This window comes from Rhinichthys klamathensis, unplaced genomic scaffold, assembly GCF_029890125.1.
Source record: "Rhinichthys klamathensis goyatoka isolate OS25496 unplaced genomic scaffold, OSU_Roscu_1.1 h1tg000223l_1, whole genome shotgun sequence".
Classification (NCBI taxonomy): domain Eukaryota; kingdom Metazoa; phylum Chordata; class Actinopteri; order Cypriniformes; family Leuciscidae; genus Rhinichthys; species Rhinichthys klamathensis.
This window is the reverse complement of record NW_026606747.1, coordinates 3,749,191-3,764,596: the sequence shown is the minus strand read 5'-3', so window position 1 is coordinate 3,764,596 and position 15,406 is coordinate 3,749,191. Positions and strand designations below refer to the sequence as shown.

Sequence of the window (15,406 nt, the reverse complement as noted above, 5' to 3'; positions counted from 1 at the left end):
TCTTTACCACCTTCCAGGATGGCTCTGATTAATGCTCGGTCACTAGTCAATAAGACGTTCATTTTAAATGACTTCTTTACTACCCACGCCTTGGATTTTATGTGCATCACAGAAACTTGGACGAAGGTTGGTGATTTGAGTCCTTTTTCTGACTTGAATGGCAGGCTACACATTTTTTAACTCTCCTCGCTCTTCTGGCCGTGGAGGTGGTCTAGCGGTAATGTAAAAAAAAAAACAGTTTTAGTAGCTACTGCCGTTCTATTCCATCTACAATTTACAATAGCTTTAAAGTACAGCTGTTACGATTGGAATGTGATGATCCTGTTCTGTAAGCGCTGGTGTATCGGCCACCTTACCTAGTGAAAGATTTTATTAATGAATTTGCTGCTTTTGTTGGTGAATGTGTAACTAATTATAACAATATTCTTCTCCTAGGGGACTTCAATATATCCATGTATGCAGAAACCATAAATCTAAACCTCTAACAATGGAGATTTTAAATCTTATTGATTCATTTAAACTGGTTCAGTGGGTGAAAGATCGCTGACTCGCTTGCTTTAGTCCTCATTTGTAAATCGCTTTGGACAAAAGCGTTTGCTAAATGACTAAATGTAAATATAAACATGCTTGGTTTCTTTTCTGAATAAATGCTTGTGCTCAGGGACTATCCCTGATAGCCTAAAACAAGCTTCTGTTACACCTATTCTCAAGAAACCTTCACTTGATGATAGGGATTTTAATAATTTAATAATAATCTCAACACTTCCTTTTATTACCAAAGCTTTGGAGAAAACTGTTCTCATTTACCTCCAGTCTTTTCTTAGCTCAAATCATATTTTAAAAACTTCCCAGTCTGGCTTAAAGCCTCTGCACAGCCCCAAGTCTGCTTTATTACAGGTTTTTAACGATATACTGTTAGCGACTGACTCTGGTGACTCTGTGATCCTAATACTGTTAGACCTAACCTCGGCTTTTGATACAGTTGATCATACAATTCTCTTATCCTGACTAAAATGTTTTGTGGGCATCCAGGGAACTGGTTAAACCAACTCAGTCAGTTTAAATCATATTTAACGAATATAAGTTTCTCTGTTAGACTGGGTAAGTACTGTGGAGTACCGCAGGGTTCAATTCTTGCACCGATTCTTTTTTCCCTGTATTTACTTCCTCTGGGCTTCATTTTCAGAAAGCATGTTGTATAATTTCACTGCTATGCAGATGATACCCAAATTAATTTACCTCTGAAACGCAACAAACATGCTGGACTGAAATCTCTTTTTGCATGCCTAAATGAAGGGAAAATGTGTTTTTCTCAAAATGTCTTATTTCTGAATGAATCTAAAACTGAGGTTATAGTCTTTGGCCCCCATAAAAACTTTAAGAGCAGTAACATTGAACTGAATCACCTTGCTCCTTTTACTTAATCCTACATTAAGAACTTGATTAAGAAGGTGTTTTCTGGGATCAGAACCTCACATTTGAAAAACAAATAAATGAGTTTTTCAAAACTAATAAAAGATTAGTTCTTGTTTTTTCCAGTTACGTCTTCTCGCTAAGATTAAATCCTCTCTCTCTGAGAAAACCTTAGAGATTGCTATCCATGCGCTCATTACATCTCATTTGGATAATTGCAACTCTCTTTACTATGCCATATCCAAATACTCAATTGCCCATCTCCAATTAGTACAAAATGCCGCTGCAAAGTTCCTCAAAAGAAAACGTAAATTTTATCACGTTTCTCCAATTTTGAAATCGCTGCATTGGCTACCTGTGCATTTTAGAATTGAGTTTAAAATTCTTCTCTTTGTTTTTAAATCCTTAAATAATCTGGCACCGAGCTATTTGTCTGAGCTACTCTGTCCATACAATCCCACACGAAAGCTGAGGTCTGGTGATAAGAGACTTTCATCTGTCCCCAGATCACGGTTAAAGCATAGAGGAGATAGAGCCTTTGCTATTGCCGGCCCTAGGGTGTGGAACAGCCTTCCGTTTACATCAGATCGGCACAGTCTTTAACTGTTTTTAAATCTTCTCTTAAAATCTACTTTCTTTCTTTAGCTTTTAATACATTGTGAGCTTCTGTCATTAATGTGTGGTTTGCCCTTGTCTCTTTATCTTGTCTTTTGTTCAGCACTTTGGTTAGCCACGTTTGCTGTTTTTGAATGTGCTATATAAATAAGAACAAACTTGAAACTTGATATACCTGGTGAAGGTGCTCGAGAAACACCAAAGCAGGGTTCGCCAGTTGGGTGACTCGCCTGTGCAGCAAAATGGCAGACATATCACGTCCTAGGAGAGGAATGGCACTGCAAGCAGGACACCAAGCCCATCCACCCGTGTATCATCAGTTTTTCAGACAACACAAAGGAAGAAACAAGCTCTATTTGGAGGTTGTAGAACCTCAAGAATGTGTTAAGTGTCACCCAGCCCACAGATCTGCAGATGTCTGCCAGCAAGGCGTTGAGCGCCAATTCCCAGAAGGAGGCCACTGGTCCCTGAAAGGAGTGGGTCAACCTCCTCGCACCGCTCAGGAACCTGATGACCAGGTCGTACTTTCCTACAGACTTACCTTCTACTGCGTTGTGATGTGTGGCGATAGCGGCAAGCCGGCAACATGCACTTTTAGGGTGGAGGGACCTTCGCTTTAACCCATCTTGCAGAAAGGAAAGAATTACTCTGATTTGGCATTTATGGGGGTATTCTTGGTGAGAACAGCACCATTCAACGAACAGGTTCCACTTCCAAGCATAACCACGCCTTGTAGAGGGGGCTCTAGCTGAAGTGATTTCTAGCTGAAGTATCTACTACTACTGAGGGCAGGTTACTCAAAACCTCTGTGACCCGTCCAGATACCACACGTGAAGTTTCCAGAGGTCTGGACACGGGTGCTATATGGTGCCCGGTCCCTGAGAAAGCAGGTACTTCCTCAGGGGAATGCGCCAGGGAGGGCGGAGGACCTCCCTGACCTTGCAAGTTGGCTCATTAGGGGAAGGCCCCAGGGCCAGCTGTGTGCCAGTGCATTCGTGCCGAGGGTCTCATCGGTCAGGCAATAGAACAACTGGCAGTGGGACGTGTCTGGAGCGACAAACAGGTCTACCTGAGCATCTCCGACGCGCCTCCAAATTAGCTGGGTCACCTGGGGTGGAGTCTCCATCTCCCGGGAGTGTGAGTTGTCGTGGGAGCACATCGGTTGCAGGATTGAGCTTGCCCGGAATATAACCTGCATTGCTTCTGACTCCAGAGGAGGAGATGGCAGGGCGAGTTGCGACATGCGACAGGAGCGTAGACCACTTTGAATTTTGATGTATGCAACGGTCGATGTGTTGTCTGTCCAGACCAGTATATGCTTGTGCCGCAACAACGTAGAAAACGGCGGAGGCAAGGAACATTGTTAGCAATTAGATGCAATTGATAAGCTACTGCAGTCAAGGTCCTGTCCAGGAGCCCAAGGTAGCATGCCTGTTGCACACGCCACACTAGCCGGTGGTGGAGGCATCTGTTGAGACAACAAGATGCCTGGACACTTGTTCTAGGGGAACTCCGGCCCATAGAAAAGCAAAGTATGACCATGGGCTGAAAGCTTAGCGGCAGGTCGGAGTGATGGTCACTCGGAGCGTGCCACGGTGCCATGCCTATCTCGGGACTCGGTCGTGTATCCAGTGCTGAAGTGGTCTCATGTGAAGCAATCAGAGGAGCATTACCGCCATATGCCCAGGAGCCTTTGAAATAATTTCAGTGGGACCACTGTCCTGCCCTTGAACAAATTCAAGCAGTTCAGCACTAACTGAGCACTCTCATTCTTGGGGAACGGGACTTTGTACTGTTATGCCCGTCCCATGATGCGAAGTATAGGAAAGGTCTGTGTCAAGGGAGAATTGAGACATGAAAGTACGCGTCCTTCAGGTCGATCACTGCAAACCAATCTTGCGAGCGAACTCTCGTGAGAAGGCATTGCGTCCTCGAACTGCAAGCTGCTGCCTGCTGGCGATGGAAGAGGGGACTGAGAGGGGCAAGGTGGACTGAGAGGGGCAAGTACACACCTGTGTGAGGACTTCGGCTTTTGCTGCCCGGGAGCGAAGGTGGAGGCCACAGGGGGGTGCTCTCATCTACGAACAGGCGGAGGGGCTGTCACTGGCCGGTGGGTGGAGGCAGGAACGGCCCGCCTGGACAGGATGTGGGCTATCGCCTCCGTCTGCTTTTGTACTGCTGGGCAAACTTCTCAACGGTGTCAAGAAGCCAGCCTGGGAAAGGGGGAAGTCAAGAAAGCGGACTTTGTCGGCCTCCCCAATCTCAGCCAGAGATGTTGCTCCTGGACCACTAGGTGGACTCAGTTTGACCAAGGACCTGCTCAGTGACTTCCGTCGCCCGGAGGGCAAGGTCCATCGCCGTGAACAGTTCCTGCATCACACCTTGGTCAAACCTACTCTCGTGCAGCTCTTTAAGCACTTTGGCCTGGTAGACCTGCATAAGCGCCATAACATTCAGGGTGGAAGAGGCCTCTTTCAGAAGAAATGCTCTTTGTGTTGAAGTGCACAGGGGAAGATTGCCTGCCAGCGTGCAGAGAAGAGCTCTTTCAGAGTTCCTCAGGAAGACGATACCGCTGACGCGTCATCACACCAACACAGGAACACGTCCGGGTTCTGAGGAAAACACACGTAGATGAAAATCAGAGCTGAATCTACGATGAAATGCTCGGCTTCAAAACGAAAGCTTGGTGAGTGTCTCTTGGTTCGCTTCCTATATACATGCAGCACAGGGTATGGTTTGCGATGCAAATCTCACTCGCCAATGTCCATTAACGAGGGTACATAAACACGGGAAGGAGATAGGACTCTCAAGCACGATCCTAACGTAACTCGTAGTGACTAAATGCATGGGAACTAAAAAAGTTGTTTAAGACATGTTCATTAAAGTTTTGTTTTTATCTTTGTACAGGCAAAAAAATTCAGCTTTGTAAAAACAATTATCAACGTGGGTGCACTCTTGTCGTTTGTAAGAGTGGTAAGAATTTTTTTTGTAGATGTAAATTTCATAATTATGGTCATAAAGGGGAGGAACTAGATCTGACATGTTTGTTAAAATATATAGAAAAATTATATATAGCCCATTTAAAAAACTAAAAAAAAACTAATGCTATTCTCTTTTTAATTTATCTGTGGGCCACTGAAGGTGGATTATTTAATCGATTGGGTTGCGTGTGAATGGAAAGGTTACTCAAGGAAGAAATTTGAATATCTTGATGAACAGGAACTTGAGTGTGAGTATTTCATTTCTTAATTTACAAATATAGAATGAATGAATGACAGTAGACTGTCAAAAGGGCTGTCAATAGAGAACACTTTCTAATCGTGATTAAATCGCACACTTGTCGTAAAATTAATCATACATCATTTGTCATGTTTAACATGTTAATTTTATCATAATTTGCTATATCCAGCAAAGTAAACCATCAGATTGAAGGGGTATTCTCACAAAACGTATTTTTTGTAAGCTTTTTTCAATGTAAATTTAAGTCTTTCCAAAAAAGGACACTTGGAGACTCCAAAAGGACACCTGATAACCAAATGACATAAGAGTCCACTTAATTCATAAATTTATGCACACCAAAGCACCCATGAAAAATTCACATTACAGAACAAAACTTTTCAGAATTCTGTGTACAGTGCAACAACAACAGAGTATGTTTAGAGCTTGTTTAGGTTTTACAAGCTCGATATCGAACAGGACCACATGAAGATTCCAAGAAAAACAGAAAAACAAACCTAAACCAACCGCCTGAATTATACGCCTACTACAGTACATGGACTACATTCAGAATTACTAAACACAGCAACATACACATGTCAGATAAAAGCATTATCCTCAATATGTATGGAAACGTACTGAAATGTGTCTATGAATAAATACAATGTGTGAGATCCATCTTCATTGAACTTCATTGAACTTTACAGGGTGTAAAAAAGGCAAAAACCCCCACAAAAACCTTGCGTCACAATAAGTGTAGCGTGATTCTCGTAACATTTGGTGACTAAATAATTTTATTAAGTTTAGTTACAACGCTTACATGGTACAATAACTGGTAGGCTTTTTTTTTTTTATTAGTGCTTGACTCAAATTTTTGATTCAATATCGATTAATTTGGATAAAATATCAGGTACAGTAGCTACATGTTAATTTTTATCAAGGAAAAAAAAAATCCCAACTAATGCTGTAAACATACAAGTCAGCCCTGTCAGCTGGTCTTACTAATAAAGGGTTAAAATGAACTCAAATTAATAATAGTTTTCTTAGACATGTAAATCTGCTTTGAGTGCACAAATACTACGTTTCACAATGCCGCCTAAACATCATCAGTGATCATCATGCGGGTCAGCAGCTTTTATATACAGTGACCTTGCACTGTGTGGGCAAATGTGATTGGTAAGACTAGTCCAATCGAGAGGTTGCAGGTCTTCATTGGTTTAATTAAAACCCACACCCTGTCAATATTGACTTCATGCGGCGCTGCACACAAGGGGGTAATCCATCGACCGGAAGTTGAAGCCGGCCGGGTACCGCCATCTTGTAGCAGAACTTCACTTGCGTTAGCATTTCCATTGACTACCATTCATTTTGGCGTCACTTTGACAGCGAATAACTTTACATCTGAGGCGTTTAAAGACTCCATTTGTCCATTATTTATTTCTAAAGAAACACGACAATGTATAAAGGGCTCCATTACCTTCTATGTTACATTATGGCCCCGTAGAAACAGTTTTAGTAAAAATAGGCTAACGATTGCGTCATAACCACTCGACTCTCTGTCGCTTCAACTGTCTCAACTGAGTTCCAATGAGATGGCTCTGTCCATTTCTTATACTGTCTATGGCTGCACAGACTGAATGGCGTGACATGAAAATACTGCAAGAGCGTCTCGAATATTTATCACGATTCTTGATGTCATACGGCAAACAAAATTGTTTATTTCTAAAGAAACACGACAATGTATAAAAGGCTCCATTACCTTGTATCTTACGTTATGGCCCCGTAGAAGCGTTTTTTGTAAAAATAGGCTAACGATTGCGTCATAACACGCGACTCTCCGTCGCACAGTAGAGAAATTACCGTATAGCCAGAAGTAGAAGCTGCCGCGCAATCGGGTGGGGGACGTGGAGGCATAAAGTCAAGGGAGAAGCCCATAGAGAGTCATAAAGTTGTTCCTGCTGGCACAGATTCCGCTTGGCACAGCTTCTAGAAGACGTACAACTGTGAGACAGGTTGCTCACGTCACATCTACGTCGTCCAGCTCAGTTTGAGCCTGCGCAGTTCGCTTGGCAATTAGGAAGTGAGTGCTTCTAATTGACTTCACTTTTCTCCGTTGAAGTCTATGGGGTCGCTGTGTCCATTTCTTTTACTGTCTATGGGTGTTATAGGAAGTGTTCCCAGTTCCGGCTGACCTAATCTATGCAACTGATTTGAATAATAGGAATGTAACTATGTGTATGCCAGGTTAAAGAGATGTGTTTTTAGTCTAGCTTTGAACTGACAGAGTGTGTCTGCTTCCCGGACAATGCTAGGAAGACTGTTCCAGAGTTTTGGTGCTAAATAGGAAAAGGATCTACCGCCAGCAGTCGATTTAGATATTCTAGGTATTATCAACTGACTGGAAATCTTGAGATCACAATAGACGTAAAGGACAATGATGCAATTTACATATGAACACTCCTGGGGACAACGGAAAAACATATGAGAGCATCAGCTTTCGCTTCTGCTCTGACAGCCGCAAGATCGCTGTGAGTGTGTGTTAGAAATCCGGAATGGTGAGAGAACATTGTGCTTGTGTTTTCCATCTTCGAACCAAACTCTCCAGCCGACAAAGTTTAAATCCCGTCTGGCTAGATCTCTTCTCATAATGTTCACTCATTAGGTCAGTAGGCGGAGAGAAGACGTGTTTTAGTGGTTGTTTGAACACATTCGTCCACATTTACACTACGAAAGCAATCCGGGCGAATGTGTTTTTAACAACAACTCCTATAAGTGGTGGAAAGTGCACAAACTCAAAACATTTTAGACCCGTTTACACTTGTATTTAGCGTCGTACACTTGTGATCCGATTGACAGAAACGCTTATTAATACCAGCTGTAAACGTGGCCTTTGGGGATTTTCATCCTTACACATTCTAGGTATTTATCAGCATTTTACTGAAGTGTCTAGGCTGTACACACTCATAACTTCAATCCTGAAAAAACTCAATTGAATTAAATCTATGAATTGTGTTTAGCATTTGTGAAAGGTATTTTATGAATATATTATTATATAATATAATTTTTTTCTTCATTATTTTATTTGTTTAATTTTAACGCATTAAGGACATCAAATTAATCGCATGTGTTGCCGCATCAATGTTGACAGTCCTAATGAAATTATTCTAGATGATTTTCTCTTACTGACTATTGTAAGTAGCTCTTACACTTTACAATATTTATTTGTTATTAAGAAACTAACAAGAGTTCTTTGTTTCTTTTAGATACCCAATGAAGCACCTACTGCAATGGAGCAATCTTGCGTGTAGGGCCTAATTGATTCTAGGCTTGTGTTTATCTAGAATCATGCTTTTGATTGTGATTTTCTATTGATGTTTCCTTTAGAAAAACATTTTCTTTGATTTTCATGTTTTTCCCTCTTTTGTTACTGTAGAAATAATAGTTTTCAAATATGTAAATCGATGACATCATGCCCATGTGCATTACTGTTTCTTGACAAAGTGACATCACCAATACTGGCCTGGCGTGAATGTTACAGCCTTTTTAGTCGTTTTCACAGATCCGTGTGAACGGGATTGTTTTGACAACAGTCGTCTGTTTATAGGACATCGTTGTCGTGAAAACATGCCATAAGTCACATATACAAACATGGTGTGCATGAATTACACAAAAATGATGATGCATATCTTCATTGAACACATTGGGTAAACATGTACAGTGCAGGCAGAATGATCTATGGATTCTCAATAGAAATCTGTGTGTGTTCATTTAAGAGAGCAACTATACTTCTATGCTGTGCTTTATTTTCTTGGTTTTTATACAATTTAATACTATAATCACTTATAATTAGTCATTTATGTACTTGTCATTTGATTTATCATTTAATCATTTTATTATTCACTTGTCATTTTATATTATTACTTATTTCCCTGCTATTGTTGTTTAATCATATGTTTGCATGGTTTAAAGGGATGTTTGTGTTCATGAGAAGGAGATCAGAGAATGTCTGTTAAAGTCACAGGACGATGTTGTGAAGCAGTGTTTTTCCATTGGTATAATAACACTTGTTGGAATTGTACTGACCAGACGAAGTGTAACATCCAGATGAAGGCTGGGCATTGAGACATACGCAACTAAAATGATTCAATAAACTTTTTATTATCATCACTTCATCTCTGCTCTTCCCTGGCTTTCTCAGTTTTAGATACCAGACAAAAGGAATATCTTCTGGCAGGGATTCGGACCCGAGGTCGGATCTGATATATCTGATGTGGAGATCCATCCGATCTAACAGTATGAATATATGTAGTATGAATGTAATCCAGATGCACTGTATTCATCATGTCGTCATCATCATCATGTGACCTACAGCGTCAGTTGCGTCGCTTCACTGTCATTCTCATGCTATGCATCTAAAATCAGAGGCTTCCATACTATCCCTTTCCCACTCTACAGATAAAGCGTTGTGAATTTCGGCTTGTGTACCCCGAAGTGATAAAATAAAACAAAATTCTGTTTCAAAATTTATAGGCAAGAAAAGTAGTTTGTTTAGGCTGGGTTGTATGAATTACAAACCTGCGCACATATTTTAAAAAGCACATAAGTATAGAATTCTGAATGAGCATGTGAACGCCGTCAGCGTTAATCACAGGTTCGCGTTTAAAGTCTGATCATTTCGACGGAGGTGAATCAATCAAAGTTAACTTTAGCTGGAAGTAACATTATTCAAGAACCGCTATAACGCCAAAACAATCTGTTACCTTAAATTATATGTTTATCTCTGTAAAGCTGCTTTGAAACAATCCATTGTTAAAAGCGCTATATAAATGAAGATGACTTGACTTGACTACACAGTATCCGGGAAAAGTACGCCAATAAAGCAGAGTCCGAATTCACAATAGTCATAAAAGAGGAAAAAAGTACCCGGATGAGCAACTTCTCTCGGCGAGATTCTGAAGTGTGCATTTACTACTTTGTGAGGCGACAGGAGAGAGGATTTATGAACGACAGTGAGCTATCATCAACTGATGATGATGATGTCTCATGTGACAATGATAACATGGTAAATGTAGTCCAGATTACATTTACACATAACAGAACGTACTCAAATGTAGTAGCATCTGTGACAGTATGTGGTTTTGGACACAGCGATGGGATAGTGGCGTAAAAATACGGAATACCATATTAATTTGAAGGAATTATCCGTGTTTGTCTTTTACAGGTCTTTTACCCGTATTTTGAATTATGCATTGCATTGTGGGAACAAGAACCTGATCGGCTCGAAAAGTTTGAGACGCAAGCAACATTACACACACAGATGATAGCGGCCAAAGTTGCTTTTTAAAGTCGGATTTCGGATGTGTGGAAGCCATTCTGACACTTCTGTGGTAAAAAACGAAAATTATTTAAGCTGTTTACGTAATGTTATTTAGTTGCCATCTGGCTTGTTAGGCAATTGAATATCGGAGATAAATGAAGGTAGTTGGTTTTGTCATTGGCTGTCATGAGGCTATTATAACATTTTAATGACAAATTCAATTCGTACCACTGTAGTTGAGGTCAAGAAAAATATTCATGACAGTTATAATGCCTCATGACAGCCAATGTCAAAACCAACCACCTGACAGTTTAATGTAATGTTAACCCATTAAGAAAAGGGGTTTCTGAAGTTTGATAATTAATCTGCTATGTCGTGTTTATGACATATTTATGACAATTTATGTTGTCTTGGTAATGTCAAGTTGTCATGACAAAGACACTGACAGGTTATGATGTATTGGTTTATGTCAAGTTGCAATAACAAAGACATCTCAAACAATGTCATATTTGCATTAAAAATGTCATAATTGAGCGAATGACACTTAATGTCAGTTGTCATAAACATGCATAAAACCTCCTATATATTCTTGTCATGATTATGAAGGTGTCATGTCAGTCTTATGCACACCCCTTCAAGTAAAGTGTTACCCTACCACTTTCAAGCTCCAGAACGGTAGTAAAGACATCAAAGTAACACCGTGTCCTAACCAAATGCGATGCGATAAGATTCTAGCATGTTTACGTGAAAATGTTTACAAAAATAAACCATGTTCAATTTGCAATTCTATTTGCAACCAAAAGATATGCCATAAAAATTCTATAAAAATTGTCATTTCTGTACAAGGATTATCCGTGAATAGTAAAGAAAATGTACTGTAAATATACAGAATTTTCAGTTTTAGAGTCAGTAGGGGTTCAGCGGAAAAATCGGCAGCCGGAAGTAGCTGCCATTGACAGCCGGAAGCCCTGGCAAATTAGGAGGGAGAAAGGAAACACAAGGAAAGCCAAGAAAGGCTTCAGGCAAAACCAGGAAACACGAGGAAACAGGAAACATTGACAACGAACCAGCACAGGATTACAAACACAGGAAGGCTAAATAGGGGATCAAACAAAGGAGGGTAACGAGCAGGACAGGTGGGACAAATTAACCAATAATCAGATAACAAGATGGGAGGGACTAGACAATAAACAGGAGAGCACATGGCACAAGGGAAACACATGACAAGCCATGTGCTCACAATAAACAGAACTAGAACACAAGCACATGACAAACCGGGAATGTCAGATCTCTTGTCACCCACTAAGATAAAACCAGACAGAAGTGACAGAACCCTGACAGTGAGGGGCTACCATTAACTTTAAATACTACGTTATTATTACAATCACCAACCATTAAATATTAGCATTTGTTAACATGTCAACTTAATCTATGGATTAGAATAAAGGTAATGCTGATTTATTGGAATTATTGACAAGCTCAGCCTACACGTGCAACACTAACCATATCGTTTTTTGTGTATTTAATTTTTCAGGGGATTGTCTGATATCCAACCATTTATTGATTTTTGTTTTATTACTATTGCATTTTTTGACAAAACTGTTCTTTTAAGAACTACCTTTCTATCTCTAACTCTGTGTACACCCTGCTCTACACCTCTTGTGTAACTGCCAATTATGGCAGGTAAGAAGCCAATTATTTCCCAAAATCTTACTAACTAAAGTTCATTTGAGAAGAACTTGCAAAAAACCTGCCCATGTTAAAGATGTAATTAGACTTCTAAAATGTTCTACCTTTATATGTGAATGAATATATGTTGCTATTTTGAGGTATGTTATTTTCTCGTATACACTGCATGTGTAGGAATACCCTTTGCTTTTGGAAAAGATGTCGTCTTTTCTGGGACAGGCAGTTGTCCCTACTGTACAACTGGGGTGATGTCAAGGCCTGAGCACTTTCAGGAAAAGCATGTAAAGCATGCCATATATTTTGAGGACAATGGCATCCATAAGCATTGTACAAAGCACACATGCATTTTACATGTTTGTTGTAAGTTAAAATGTATTAACATTCTCTTGTCTTTCTAGAAAAATATTGTGTTCTTTGCTTTTGTTTGAATGCCCGACAACAAAAGAGGTGCCATTCGCATTGCCCTAAGTGTCAGCACATCTTGTGTCGTGCCCCTGACTTTTAAAAGCACCTACACAATCATAGTGCAATGTAATTAGTTACACTTTAAAGTCTTGCTTCATTTTGATTTCATTCAAGTTATGATTAACTCACCTCATCTTTTGTCCTTTTTGCAGATCTTTCAGTTACATGCAAAATTACCAACAAGCCAGACAGTATTTACCTTTGATACTGTTATTTAAGAATGTTTAATATTTGTTGATCTTTGTCTACTTTAACATGTTTATATTGTCCCTCAGAAATGCCATCATCAGAAAAACCAAAGGCAGGGCAGCAGGTCTAGGAACAGCCACCTGTCATTTGTATTGATGTTAAATGCAAATGAGCTGCTTCTCCCGGACAGAGGGCGGAGCCTCAACAGCTCGTTCTTAGCAAAGCCATAGAGCCCTTTGTTGTGTTGTGGGTTTATGTAAATTTTAGGGTTAGTGATGATGTCACTAGCCCGGGAGGAAGCTCGTGTAGTCCCTACCAGTTGTTTGTCCTTAAAAAGTGATTTCTGTATAAAGAAAATTCCCTTTGCTTTGAACTTAGATCGTCATAACTTATTCATATTGCAGATGTTGTTTATGCTCAAACAGCAACTAAAGTTAGAAAAGTGAAATCATAAGCAAGCACCCCTTTAAAAATGTGTTATCTGTCTGACAGTATGCACTGTACAAGGTGTTTAACTGGGAGTTTGACTTCACCCAGGTAAGCACTATCCCTTCTCTTAATATTTTTAGGAAAGCTATAACTTTTGTACATTTTAAACATCCATTTCCAAATGTATCTTTTGCTTTTCAGAATGATATGGCCCATATCAGGCGGGGGTGGGTGAATCTGCTCTTGTCAAAAATGGCACATGGAAGGTATAGATAGAATATGTAAATAAAAACTATTTTGGCTAAGTAATGTTTGGTAATGAAATACATTTGTTGTTTTTTGAAAGAGGAAGCGCACATCAGCCATGTCAATCAGTGAAGAGACAAAACGACAGGAGGCAGGACAAGTACAGAACATCGAAATCTTGATGGTAGTAGTACATTCAATATGCCAAGCCTTTATTATCTCACAAACTATTATAGTAGCTTTATGACATATCTTATTGTTAAATTAAATGTTTTCAGGTATTACCTGCACCCATAGGATCCACATTTTGTTTTAAGGGAGGTTAGGTCATGATATTTGGAAATGGCAGTATTCATTTTTTGATTTGTTTGTAATACCCAATAGTTGACGGACGCTGTCCTGTCTGAAATTCTTCTTCACGTGTTCCTTGGGGAGGGTGATTCCGGATTGTTAAATCTGTCTTTAGTTTGATCTAAATTCAGAAGTCTGGTGGATACAGACTCGTTTAGGAGGAGGGCACACTTCTGCTGGCTTGACAGTATGTTTGTATTTACTTTCTTTTACACATTTGATTTAAATGTGGTTAAAAAGGTAACTGAGAAATGTATTGGTATGGCAACATGTCTTCAATTATTCTCTTTTTAATCATGCTCATTGTTATGCTCCTCAAATATTCAGGTGTAACAAATTGGAGAGAGAAGACATGTCAAGAATATTATCAGATGTACACACTGCAGCCCGGCAATGATATTTACAAGAACTGCTGACCAGGTGTATCAATTATGAATGAAAATGTGCTTAATGACAAAATGCAATACGAATAGTCATTCATGTGGCTGCATCCATGTGTACTGTTAATAAGGTAATTTGGATATTAATGTCACAATTTTCTGATGAATCCTCTAGGTTATGTTGGAAGAGGAAAACGAGGAGAAATCCAAGGCTTTTACTCGGAAAACACCCATCCGGGGTTTTGCAGTGATTGGTGTCAGCTGCTGGAGAGTGAAAATTCGTTCAGTTCCAGTCTAAAAGCCTGCTTGATCATCTAACTGTGTAGGACACAACACGAGAGATCGGTTCCACCCAGCACACCATCGGGCAGGAGGTACAGGTCTGCTCCAGCCAGAGCCACTGCTGAATAAGCCTACCTCCTCCTCTCACTTAACACTACCCAACAACTGCAATAACTGTCAACTGGACTTTGCATCATTGCAGCACACACACAATTATACACATTTTCTGGTTAATAGTGATTCTTCACCTCATATGCACTTTCCTTGTTTGTTATATGTCAATTTGCCCTGTTTCCTTGCTATTGTTGATCTCACTTAATCCGTCTATTATACATATTATCCAACATTGCAATAATTGTGACCGGACTTTGCATCGCATACAAGTATACTCTCTTTTCCTGTAACTAGTGATTCTCCGCCTCACACTTTCTTTCTTTTTTCCTGCCGCTATGCCCGGTTTACAAAATACTCTCTTGTTGATCTCTTATACCTCATGAAATTGCACTGTCGACTGATGCCCTAATGTAATTTCATTCTATCACTGCAATGACAATAAATTATTATTATATTATAACTAATCTTTAACTTAACTAAAATTCTTTCTTTCTTTCTTTCTTTCTAACTTTGCTAATAGAAGAGCTCAAGTCTGAAGAAGACCCTCATCAGTCTGTTTTCTGCTGACCAGGTTAACTTACGTGATCGGATTCACATAATTGTACTTTTATGTGTATTTCTTTAATGAATAAAGTAAACATTTCTGTACTACTTTCTGAGGGGGGAGTGTTTTATCAGTATGTTTTGGTAGCCTGTCCTG

General features: G+C 39.8%; 1 protein-coding gene and 1 long non-coding RNA gene across 2 annotated transcripts in view; both read left to right on the top strand.

The window, feature by feature from the left end:
• Nucleotides 1-5,432, top strand: part of LOC130097703 (P2X purinoceptor 4-like) — a 56,961-nt gene extending 51,529 nt beyond the window's left edge. Inside the window, exons 11-12 of the mRNA XM_056264644.1 lie at nt 4,936-5,001; nt 5,170-5,432. Coding sequence (XP_056120619.1) covers nt 4,936-5,001; nt 5,170-5,277 — 174 coding nt within the window. The 3' untranslated portion in view covers nt 5,278-5,432. The remainder of the gene's footprint in view (nt 1-4,935; nt 5,002-5,169) is intronic.
• Nucleotides 5,433-13,675: 8,243 nt separating this feature from the next.
• On the top strand, nt 13,676-14,589 carry LOC130097721 (uncharacterized). The gene is made up of 4 exons (XR_008808330.1): nt 13,676-13,763; nt 13,964-14,117; nt 14,258-14,303; nt 14,486-14,589. It is a non-coding gene; the product is annotated as an uncharacterized LOC130097721 (long non-coding RNA).
• Nucleotides 14,590-15,406: the final 817 nt, after the last annotated feature.